General features: G+C 45.5%; 1 protein-coding gene across 1 annotated transcript in view; it reads right to left on the reverse strand.

Moving 5' to 3' along the window:
• Positions 1-12,278, reverse strand: part of Ccny (cyclin Y) — a 109,531-nt gene that overhangs the window by 37,278 nt on the left and 59,975 nt on the right. Inside the window, exons 2-3 of the mRNA XM_055595790.1 lie at positions 11,513-11,587; positions 2,564-2,598 (exon numbers count right to left, since the gene is read on the reverse strand). Of these exons, the coding sequence (XP_055451765.1) occupies positions 2,564-2,598; positions 11,513-11,587 (110 nt within the window). The remainder of the gene's footprint in view (positions 1-2,563; positions 2,599-11,512; positions 11,588-12,278) is intronic.

Below are 12,278 nucleotides of genomic sequence, written 5' to 3' on the forward strand. Positions count from 1 at the left end.
TGTGTGTGTGTGTGTGTGTGTGTGTGTGTGTGTGTGTGTGTGTGTGTTCACGCATACATATACTCAGCACATACAGATATTCCTGAGGAGGCTAGAATAGGGTGTCAGGTCCCCATGAGCTGTAAGAGGCCGTAAGCCTCCCTACATGGGTGCTGGGAACTGTGCACAGGTTCTCTGAAGACAAGTGCCTCCAACTGCGGAGCCGTTCTCCACCACCACCCTCCCCGGCACTTTTCCTAACTTTTAAGAGACAAGCTGGGAAACTCACAATTGTACTGCCCGAATGCAGGTGCTCTCCCTTTGACTCTACCTCATGTGGTTGAACAACACTTGGCTTTTTCTAGGAGCAGCAGAACTTAGGTGCTCATCAGCAGACAAGTCTGAGAACAGTGTGAAAAACTTAGCACACAGCTATCTTCCCTCAAGAACAAGAACGTGTGAGGGCAGCATCTCTGACTTCACTGCAGGACAGCTGACAGCTGGAGAACACACGGGGAAGCTGAGTTAGAGTGCACACCCTGGCACCCACATCCACATGCTGGCCCATGGGTACTGACTAGGCAGGAGATGCATGCCAGGACCGCACACAACACAGGTGAGGTCACAGGACAGAGCACACAAAAACCAACACTAAGGGTGGAGCTGTGAGAACACACGGCCCCACTCCCCAGTACCTAGAGTAGCCTGGCCCCTCTGTCCTCACATGCCCTCAAACTGGACTAGGGGTCTGGCTGCAACTTCGGCTGTTCCCTTTTGTGTTCATTAGCTTAAGTGTTAGTGCAGGGAAAGCAGGCAGGTTCACCCCATGAGGAAGCAACTGGAAAAGACAACACTGATCACTCACCTCGTAGCTTCAGGAAAACACATGACTACAGCACAGAGGCCCAGCCCTTTCCCTCAGTGCTTCTCGTGCCACACATTGTGATCCTGAAGAAGCTTTACAAACTATGCTAGCGAGCCAGGAAGTGCTACTCAGAAGGACGGAATGGAGTCTACTGTTTCCACTCTCCCTTCCCTGAGGATCTAATTTTGTTGTCTCCTCTTCTAGATTTCCTTTGTTTTGGGTATGTTGGCGTTTGTTGAAAGGGAGGTTGGTGTGAAGTTCCAAGATTGAAATTACAGTGTGTTAACAGTGTGTGTGGGAAATTAGTCTTATTTTTGCCTACAAGGGATACAAAACTGTGAAATTCAATCTTCAACAGAAAGACACTGATGTTCTTTAGTTCTTTCTTTACCAAATTTAACCTAACCCTAACAAATCAAAAGAAAAATGGCTTGCCTTTCTACCCCAGCTTTGTTTTATGCTGGTTTTATGTTGTTTATCTTTTGATGTATAAAACTGACTGTATTATAAGTGTATAAAGACTTCAACTGTAAATAAACAATTTTGGCTGTTAAAAATAAAGCAAACAACAACAACAACACAAGTGAAGAGGCCAGTAAAGTGCTTTAGGCATCTGACAGTGGACTGAAAAGGTGGCTCAGGGGTCGAGGCCTTCTGTAGGGGCAGCTCTAATGATTCTGATTTCATCCCTAGACTCCGCAAGGCCGCTGGAAAAGTGACTCCTGTGAATTGTCCTGAATGGCACGCACACCGTGCACACACACACATAGACACCGGCATATATGTCCCTTCATATGACACAAGCAAAATGGAAGGAAGGAAGGAAGGAAGGAAGGAAGGAAGGAAGGAAGGAAGGAAGGAAGGAAGGAAGGAAGGAAGGAAGGAAGGAAGGAAGGAGCAAGCTGACAGGAACTGGAGGCTCTGCCCTCCAGAAGGGACCCACACACAGTAGTCGTCCCCGCTGCCCCATGGGCCCAGCATTCACCACTGTCGACCCTGCGTCTTCGCTGCAGTCTCCAAGTACATCGGGAGCCACGCGTTACAAAGTGCCGTCTCAGGGCCCCGAGGCAAGCCTCTGTAGGGTCAAATGTGTCGCTGCAGTTTTCACCGTGAGAGCTGAGAGCACATGCACTCTGGCAACTGACCTAACTGATCATTTCTTACCTTGTCGAAGCCGGTTTCTGTGTGAAGGACAAAACAGGCTTAGAACAGGAGGGGAGGAGAGAAGCTGGAAAAGGTGGGTGTGCCTGCCACTGGCCTCTGCGGCCACCACGAGGAGAAACTCCGCTAACAATGGCCAAGGCACTAGAGGGAAGTTTTAAAAATGCTTTTAAAATTAAAGGGCCATGTGTAGTCTGCCCACACACACAAACTGCTTTTGAGACAGGCAAACATGTGAGGCGGTGTCCCACAAACAGCCACTGTGCAGGAGAGAGGAAGCACACAACGGCTTTTGAAAATGATTACATTTATTCAAAGGGAACTGCACTACAGAAACCAGGAATGTAGGAGTGAGCAGAAGTGAGAGGTTCGAGATGAACAGCCTTTGCTCTGTCTGGACCTGTGCAGGATCTGCGGGGGCACCGAGGTCTTGTCCACAGCAGCCCCTTCCAAGGCAAGTTAGCATCCCCACGCCTCACACAGCACACAGGCCAGCCTCACCTACCACACACTCTCCTGCAGAGCATTGTGAAAACACGAGGCGGCAGCTTCACTTACATGGTTAATGAAGAGACTCTTGCGTTTTTCTCTCACTGTGGAAACAAAACATGGGACAAAAATGTTACATGTTTGCACACACCCCTGCAGGTGGCCTCTTTGCTATGGTCCTGTCCTTCTACCAACTAAGATTCCCAGTTATCCAATTACAAATCTGAAGTGTAAAGCAGCTGCACAAACACAGACTTAAACTTGACTTACAGAGACACTTTCACAATGCCATAGTAAGTATATCTGAGGTCAACTGAAGAAGTAAATGCTCCCAACAGGTAAGGTAATTAAGAGAACTGTTTACTTGTAACACAAACGGACACTTAGAGGCCCACATTACATGAATAGATTATTAGGGCCACGAGGACATCCCTAACAGCACACCAAGTGAGCGGGACAGAAGTGCTCTGCAGTGGAGGACACTGCTTCCTCTGCAGGGCTGGGAAGAGGCCTGGGCTTCCACTGACAGGGCTCCAGGGAGCCCTTGCAGCCTCCACCCTCAGGGAGGCAGGTGAGCCTCCCCACACCAAACCATGTCTTGTCCAGCCTCACTGCCTAAGTACTCTGCATGGCTTTAGCTTCAGTTTTTGTCACAACAGGTACCCTTCAGCCTCAAAAGCCAAAAAGGTGTCCGAGAACACAGAGAGATCTGTAATAAACTGCTGTCACTAAATTGTGTGTTGTCCTTTCTACACCAGCTCTTACGGGCGTACACTAGTCCATCAATGCACCAGCGGTTCCTGTAGAAGAGACGAAGGACAGGTTTCTGCAACGAGTAGGCCCTACCTCAACGAAGGGCAAATTCACCTCGTCATCCGAGCAAGCAGTCTGTACCCACAAAGCCCTCTAACTAATAAGCTGAACGGCACTGGAGTTTTCTATATTTAACAGTTCGACATTCATAAGAAAACACTTGCTTTTCCCCTAAAAATCTATTCTAGGTGCCTCGAATGTAGCTGAAATAGAGATCTGGACCAGCAAGCAAAGGGAGCTCATTCTTAAAACACTTGTAAATAAAAACTGTAAAGAAAGAAACTGAAGACAAAGACAGAAATAACTTCCATGTGCATGGATTGGTAGGGTTCAATATTATGAAAATGGCCATCCTACTAAAAGCAATTTACATATCCAATACATTCCCCATCAAAATTCCAATACAGGGGTCAGGCATAGTGGCACATGCCTTTAATCATAGCCCTCCAGAGTCAAAAGCAGAGAGATCTCTTGGGCCAGCCAGAGCTATACTGTGAAACTTTGCCTCAGAACAAACAAACAAACAAACAAACCTACCCAATGCAATTATTCACAGAAATTTAAACAGCAACCTTAAAATTAATATTTTAATTAATTTTAAAAGACTTAAAATAGCCAAAAGAATCCTGAACAATGAAAACACTGCTATAGCTATCACCACCCCAGATTTCAAGTTATAGTAACAAAAGTTACAGTAATAAAGTCATAGTAATAAAACCAGCATGGTAGTGGAATAAAACATAAAAACATACGTAATGATCCAGAGAACAGAACTGGAGACACACATATAAGCCCATATTCACACGGCCACCTGATTTTTGATAACCAGGCTGAAACCACACACTGGAGAAAAGACAGCGTCCTCAATAAACAGTGCTGGTCAAACTGCTCAGCTACTGGAGAATGACCTAGATCTCCATCTCACTCCCTGCATAGAACTCAACTTCAAATAGATTAGGGACCTGGACACAACCTGACAGCTTAAATCTGTGAGAGAAGCAGGTAGGGAATATGCTTGCATCTTACAGGACTAGGAAAAACCATTCTAAATAGTACTCTGGTAATACCAGATTCAAGACCAGCAACTGATAATGAATCCTCATAAAACCAAAAAGCTTTTGAGCAACAAAGTAAACTCTAACTCAGTAGAAGACACAATCTACAGGATAGGAAAGACACCAGCCATACATCTGACAGAGGGTTAATTTCTACAACATACAAAGAACTTAAAAAAAAAAAAAAAAAAGTCTATAAAACAATCCAATTAAAAAGTGGGACAGGGAACTATTCAGAATTCTCAAAAGATGAAATACAGAAGGTTAAGAAATTTTTTCTAATGTTCAATATCCTTAGACACCAACGAAATGCAAATTAAAATTTATTTGAAGTTTCACCTTACCCTGGTCAGAATGGCTCAGAGCAAAAGAATAAACGACAACAGGAGTTGGTCGGATATGAGAAAAGGGATCCACGAAAACTAGTGCAGCCACCATGGAAATTAGTGTGGAGGTTCCTCAAAGAACTAAAGACAGATCGTCACATGAGCCACCTATATCCTTTCTCTCTCTCTAATGGACTATATCCTTCTGCACAGATACCCAATCATCAACCCTCACTGAAGCTCTAGTCACAATAGCCAAAAATGGAAACAATCTACTGTCCATCACCCAAAGAAATGTATTTTCACACTGAGTATCGTTCAGCTATTAAGAAAAAAAAAATGACAAAATTTTCAGGTAAATAGATCTGGAATTATTCTGACAGAAGTAACCCAGACCCAGGAAGATGAACACTGCATATTCTCTCTAATGTATAGATTCTAGCTATCAATTTCAACGTCTGTATGTTTGGTAAGTCAGAGTGCCCAGAGAGGTCAGGAACATAACCGAGGGTCATGGGGGTGGAGGATGCTTCAAGAGAGGGGAGTCAGAACATGGTGATATGCAGAGGAAAAAGAGAATAGTGGAGCAAGAAAGATTAAATGGGGTAGGAACAGAAAGCAGCGTAGAGGAGGCAATATGGGAAGGGGTAACCAACATTACAGGCCTCTTGAAGAAGGTGCATGGAAACCTACTACAGGAGAAGCTTTCTGAAATAAATACACATAAAAGAGCTTAAATGCAGTCATTGAGTAATAAGGGATGGGGAGATGATGCCTCAACAACACAGATGGCTAGGTTCCTCATACCAGCAAATAAAAACCCACTATCAGGAATGTGTTAGCTCTTTTAGAGTTGTTTGCCAATGGGGTCCTGTAGACCCCTAAACATTACAGACTATTGTCGATGTTCTTGGTTATCATCCCCAGATCTCGATAGTAACACCCTCTTGTCCCCAGAAACAGAGGGACAGTCCTAGCCACAATGTCACAGAATGGCTTTCTGGAAAAATCCAGCATGGCTATGTTATTCCTTGGTATTTGTTAAAACAAACACTCAGGGCCTACAAGATGGAAAAGGTGCTTGCCCCCAAGCATGATGACCTGAATTCCAAGCCTGATACTGACATAGCATATGGAAGAAACCCACTGTTGCCCTGCCACCTCCACGTGCACGCTAAGGTATACACGGGCTCCTGTATACCTGCCCTAAGCCCTCCTGTAATAACACGATTTCAGCTAACTTCTTTTACCAGCAGTCATGAAAAACATCGTTTCTTCTTTCCACTTATTTTGAGAGAATTTTTCAAGGCAAGTGCTAGGCACCATCCAACCACAGGATACTGTGCCTAGCAGGCTCTCAGAAATCTTCTTTGGAAATCTAAAAGCAGCCCAGACAGAGCAATGTGAGGTGACTGGTGGGAAAGGTGAGGCCCCAGCTTGAGATGGGATGGTTTACAGGAGCAGCACCAGCAATGGTTACTATAAAGCCTGGGGAAAACTGAGTTCCACTGCAGCAGAACCATGGCTAGGCTGTGGATGAACAGAGCTCAGCTAGTCTACGAACAACTACACCTGACATATTGGTTACTCCGTGAGAGGGACTGGTGGCCAGGCCACTGAGCGGGAGCCTTTGACTTTCTGCACAGAACGCAGCATAATGTTGAAAGAAGCAGAACTGAATGGGGAGATAACACAGCTAATGCAGATTATAAAAGGAGGGCAGAGGCAGGTAGACCTCTGTGGGGCTCAAAACCAGCTCTACAGAGGCAGGACGGCAAATGCGCACACGCACATACACAACTGGCCGGCCCCTTGGAGGGCAGCAAACCTCCTCCTTGCCAAGGCGCACCCTGACCAGAGGTCAAGAACACAATGGTCAGGACACAGTGTGCACTGGAGAAGGATGTCAGCCCCACCACCAGCCCTGGGTGAGGCATCCGGGTGAGCTCATGTCCTCAGAACTGCAGGAAGGGAGCAGGTCTGGAAGGAGACCTTCCTCTATTTCTAAGCCCAGACCTGAGGACTGGGACACTGTGTGCATGCAAGAGGAAATTAAACGGCAAGAGAAGACCACAGGGCAAGCAGGACAATTTCACAGATGTGCACAGTCAGTCAGAGAAGGAAACTGCAAGACAGAGACTATGCGGCAGCACCGTACAGCAGGAAGCGACTAATCTACTTGTCTCCACAGAGAACAGTTAGGGCCAGACGCTTTCTTCAGAAACAGGCATGTCAACGAGCTATAACCAGAGATTAATTCTTACTATAAAAGACATATTTATGTTGAAAATTTGGAAAAGGTAAAGCACTATGAGTAAAAACGTTAAAAATGGTACAAATAAAGATTAATGCTTGTGAAATACACACAAACAATCATACCATGGCAATCCCAACATAATACTTTGGTGTGTATTTTTAAGTCTCTTTCTTGTGTGCATTTATAGACATGCATACATTTAAAAATGGGTGTTTTCTCCATGAATGCTAATATACATGTACTTACATATAAACATACCAATAGAAACAGGTCTTCTTTTGTACTGGTACCTGCATTTCCACTGACTGTATTTTTATTTTTTTAACTATAAACATACTTTGCCATATGTATTATGTTTTTCCTAGTTGATTCCACTTTTTGACAATTTTCGCCACTATTTTTTCAAACAGGGTTTTATCCTGCAGACTAGGCTGAGCTGACTCAATTCTCCTGCCACAGCTCGAGTTGAGGGCATTTTTCGCCGTGTCCATCCTCTCCTGCTTTCATAAGCACATGTTCCTGTGTTTCCCTAGAACATTCTGAACTTGGAGGGGACGCACTATTATGATGCCTCAAGGAGCGTCAGGGTTTTTCCTAAGTACGTCGCTGCACAGCACTGCCAGTATTCTCCACACCTAACCTATTCCTGCTTTGCTTCTAAGATGTTCAGAAGTAACTCTTACCTGGATGGTTCAAGACCACTTTATCTGCAGCAGGAAAAGCTGGTACAAAGATAGGCATGAGCCGAGGAGCAAAGAACCGCCTTCTCCTCTCGGCAGGAGCCCACCCTCTCTCCTCGCAGACTCTGTATTCTAGGGTAAGGTGCCATGCTAATATGACCCTGATGCCAGGCCCAGCTGGGAGCATGGCACGCCCTAGCCAAAGGCAGGAGCTCAGTGTAAAAGGGGCACAGGGCTCTGGTGACTTATGCTGTGGTGATCTGGGGTACCACGCCTGATGCCCAGTAGACTATCTATTCTTCCTCTCTTTCCTACAGTCTCAGAGAGAGTTACCAACTTCACTTGAAAGATGAGGCACATCCTCAGGGCCTGGAGAGAGAGTTCATTAGTTAAGAGCTATCACTGTTCTCCCACAGGACCCCAGTCACATTTTCAGCATGTACCTGAGGCAGTATACAACTTCCTACAGCCAAGGGGACGCAATGCCTTTGTCCCCAAGAACAGCTGCCATGCACTCACACACAGACACCTGCACTCATGCACTCACGTGTGTGTGGAAAAACAAAACAAAGCAAAACCAACAACCACATTCAGCAAGAGCTTATGACCAGGTGGTGATGGATTTCAGCTTCCAATCACTGTGGATTCATGAAATCCTTCAAAGATTTCTGGCTGTTCTCTGCTTGTTTTCGAGGCACGGTCTCACTATGTAGTCCTGGCTGGCCTGGAACTCAAACTATGTAGACCAGGCTGGCCACAGACGCACCTGCCTCTGCCTCACAAGTGCTGTGAATAAAAGCCTGCATTATTACGCATGGCGTCTAGCTGCTTACAAGATGGCTGTCACATTATCATTGACTTCAGCAGCCTGTTAGGTATCATGGGACCGGTGATCAGGCTATGAAAGGCTACTAGGCTAGGAACAACTGAGAGAGCTTTTCAGCATTAATAGACGGGGAGCTGAAGGTGCTCAGAGATAAAAAAAATAAGTAGGTATTCTTTCTGACGAACAGAGCACAGCACAGGGCTGTCCAGCAGAAGGAGGCCACAATGACATGGGCAGGGAACGCCACCCTGTTGGCAAACCACCTTCAGTCCTCTCGGTTCTGTGTCTGTGCTTCCTAACCACTGTATCTGAGGACATCAGGCCCCGGGAAAATCAGAGTACGAAATCTCATTTTGGTTCCAAATGACTGCACCTGAATTTGGAAGAGCCATGTCCTCAAACCAAGGCAGTATGCAAGAGAAGAACAAACCACAGCACCCAAGAAAGTATCCCCCACAGACCTGGCCTGGTTAAAAGACTTCACCCCTACCCCCCAAACCTCCATTCCCAAAAACACTCCTTACCTCCTACAGCCCTAGGAACAACTGCGGAGAAAGAGCTGGCCCAAGGGAAGGTGGGAAGAGAACTGCAAACTTACTACCTATGTCCTCCTGCCTCCACTTGACCCTTCCATATGGCTCCTCATGCTGCGGTGACCCCAACCATAAAGTTATCTTCCCTGCTACTTCATAATTGATTGTGCTGACGTTATGAGTTGTAAAGTAAATACCTGATATACGGGGTAACTGCTGTGCCACCCCTGGGAGGGGCCAGCTGGCCCTCAGGGGCCGCAACCTGTCAGTGCACACTTGCAAGAGCAAGCTGAGGAAGGACAGTAATCTCTCTCTTAAGCAACAGGTAAGAGATGACAAATTACATAGGCTTGTACCCATGAAGAACAGCTCTTGGTTCCTTGGCACATACCTGCAATCTCAGTACTGAGACTGAGGCAGGAGGACAGCTGCGTTCCATCCAGGCCAGTATGGGATATAAAAGAAGACCTTGTCTCAAAAACCCAAACAAAAAGTTCACTCTGAATAATGAGATCCAGTGTGACACAAAGTCATTCATCATAGAAAGACAAACAGTGTGGTCGCCTGACACACAGGCTTTTCAAAGGACTCTTCATAGAAGTAGGGAGTAAAACTGTAGTCACAAGCCTGGTGGTGTGGGAGATGAGACAGAGACAGGCCGGTTATAGGTGCAAAGAAGCTGGCTAGGAATTCAAGTCTGCTGTTCTGTTACACAGATGGGTGAACACGGCTAATATTATACTGCAAATTAGAGACGATCATCGGTGTTCATAGCACAAAAGGGAAAAAAATGTTAAATGAGATGTCTAACACCTACATCTCCTAAACTGATCAGCACACAAGCACAGAAGCAATAGCTTTTAGGCTGCTCCCTAAAAACATGTATTATTGGATGACAACAAAAATTTTTAAAGTTTTAAAGATGAAAGTAAATAAAGGAAGCCAGGACCAGTGCCAGTTGCCTATAACTCCAGTTACTTAGTAGGCTAAGAGGGAGGATCACCTGAGCCCAAGATTTACAGATCAGCCTGAACGTGACAAAGATCGAAAGAAAGAGAACAAGAAAGAAAGAGGGAAAGAGAGAAAGAGAGGAGAAAGAAAGAGAGAGAGAAAGAAAGAGAGAAAAAGAAAAAGAGAGAAAGAAAGAGAGAGAAAGAGAAAAAGAAAGAAAAAGAGAGAAAGAGAGAAGAAAGAAAAAGAGGGAGGGAGGGAGGGAAGAAGGGAGGGGGGGAGAGAGAGAGAGAGAGAGAGAACAGTATGTGGGCAGGGAATGTAACCTGTGCACTATATAAAATGGGTCAGGAAGAAGATTAGAAAACCACTGTCACACAGTAACTCAGGGCTGGAGGAGAGGAGAGGTCTTCAGCTGAGGAGCTGAGAGAGCTAACTGCTGTGGATAACAGCTAATGGCTGACAGGTCAAGAGCAAAGACTGCATCCTGTCAGTGCTGAGCACTGGCTCTAGAACCATGGTTCTCAGCCTTCCCACTGCTGCCAACTTCCTCCCACAGTGACCCCAGCCATAAAACCATGTCACTGTTATTTCATAACTGTAATTTGCTACTATTATAAATCTGATGTGACCCCCAAAGGGGTCGTGACCCACAAGTTGAGAACCACTGCTCTAGATGTATGAGGAAAACCTAGACAAAGACTCCCATCAGGACCACACGCTCCCAATCACTGAAAAATCCCATCAGAGTGACAGGCTCCAAGGAAGATGTCCAAGGGAACATGCTGCAGAGTTAAGGAAGGGACAGTTAAACACAGACACTGCAACCTGGCAGCACGTGGGGCAGCACCTGGGGCTCTTGTCCTAACTGGCCGTTTATGACTAGAACAGAAGAGCAACAGAAGAGCCTTAAGTTCTCTGCACTAAGCTGGTCAAGTTAGTTCCTAAAACAACCAACTCTCTTAGAACCACTTCACTCAAACCTAAGTCATCTAAGTTGCCAAGATTAGTATGCATATTAGAAAGATCTACGTTTAAAAATCAGCAACAAATCGACTACTCTTTAGATAGACGTGTCTGAAGGAAGGAAGACGCTGTGGCAGTGAACTGTCCCTGAATCCCAGGCCCAGGCAGCAACCTGAATGGGAAGAGCAGAGAAGAGCACTCAGTGGAAGAGGTCGTTTTTCCTTTTGTTTGTTATCAGAAACTCAGTCATGTTCTGCACGTGGAGTTCAAAGCCCTAACAGTTAGGAGAAACTGAAGCTATTAATGTACAAGGATTTGAGTTTTTGGAGAAAAAGAAGGAAGATGGATGCCAGAAGAAAGACCTGAAGGGACATCCTGGCTCAGCTATCCCCGCTATGGCGTATACGCAGAGGTAAGCGGGCTACATTGGCAAAATGGTGACAGTGGCTTCTAAAACTGTATCTCACTACCAAGGAGTAAATGAAGGGAATCACCATTACACGCAGTAATTCGTGGTCTAAAGGGAACTCTACCATAAATGAAAACTCAAATCCTAGCAACGTCCACATTTAGGTTAACTATATATTAAAAGCAGATGAATCAGAACCTACCGTCTGTCTGAGATTTGCTGAGGAATATTGTGCTGGCCCGAGGATGGTCTGAAGGATTGAATTCCATGTTCAAATCTTTAAAGAAAGAAAAAAAGACTAATTAAGTAACAAATTGATAATTAGGTAGAGTCATGATTATTCTTAACTTCTCAATCTTCAATTGTTAGTACATTCCATGCCTGTGGAAGCCAGTTTCTGTGTTAGTAGACTCTTTTGTTTCCACTGAGAACACAATTGTTGAAAACTCTGGAAAAGCAAAACAAAACAAAGAAAGAAAGAAACTAAAAACCACATCTGAGATGCTCCACGGGGAATCTAGCCTGAAGCTCCACTGTCTTGAAAAGTCTGCTCTACAGTGCGAGGCCACTAACACGTAAGTTCTAGACCTCTGTCAGGACACGAGCTTGTCAGACGTGAGCAAATACGGGCTGAGGTCATCTCGGGTCACTGACACAATCATGCTGAAATGTTTGACTACATGAGTCATGTGGGATGTGACATGGGCCACGCAGGTGATCCATCCAATCCAAACTTAAATGAAAGTTAGGCTTACACATAACAATCACTAGATTGCACAAGTAAAACTATGCGTGTCTGCCCATGCATACGTGGACAGACACACACAGAACCATGCACCCTTCTTTTCAGCTTCTGTGGAACACCAGGCCATCTGGGGCGCTGGGCCCTTCAGAAGTGACAGGAACTGGCAGCCCTGCTCTGTCCCCACAGGCATCTGGCTTGCAGTCCCAGCTTTTCATGGTCTCCA

The sequence above is a fragment of the Psammomys obesus genome, unplaced genomic scaffold (genome assembly GCF_907164565.1).
Source record: "Psammomys obesus unplaced genomic scaffold, mPsaObe1.curated_primary_1811, whole genome shotgun sequence".
Taxonomy (NCBI): domain Eukaryota; kingdom Metazoa; phylum Chordata; class Mammalia; order Rodentia; family Muridae; genus Psammomys; species Psammomys obesus.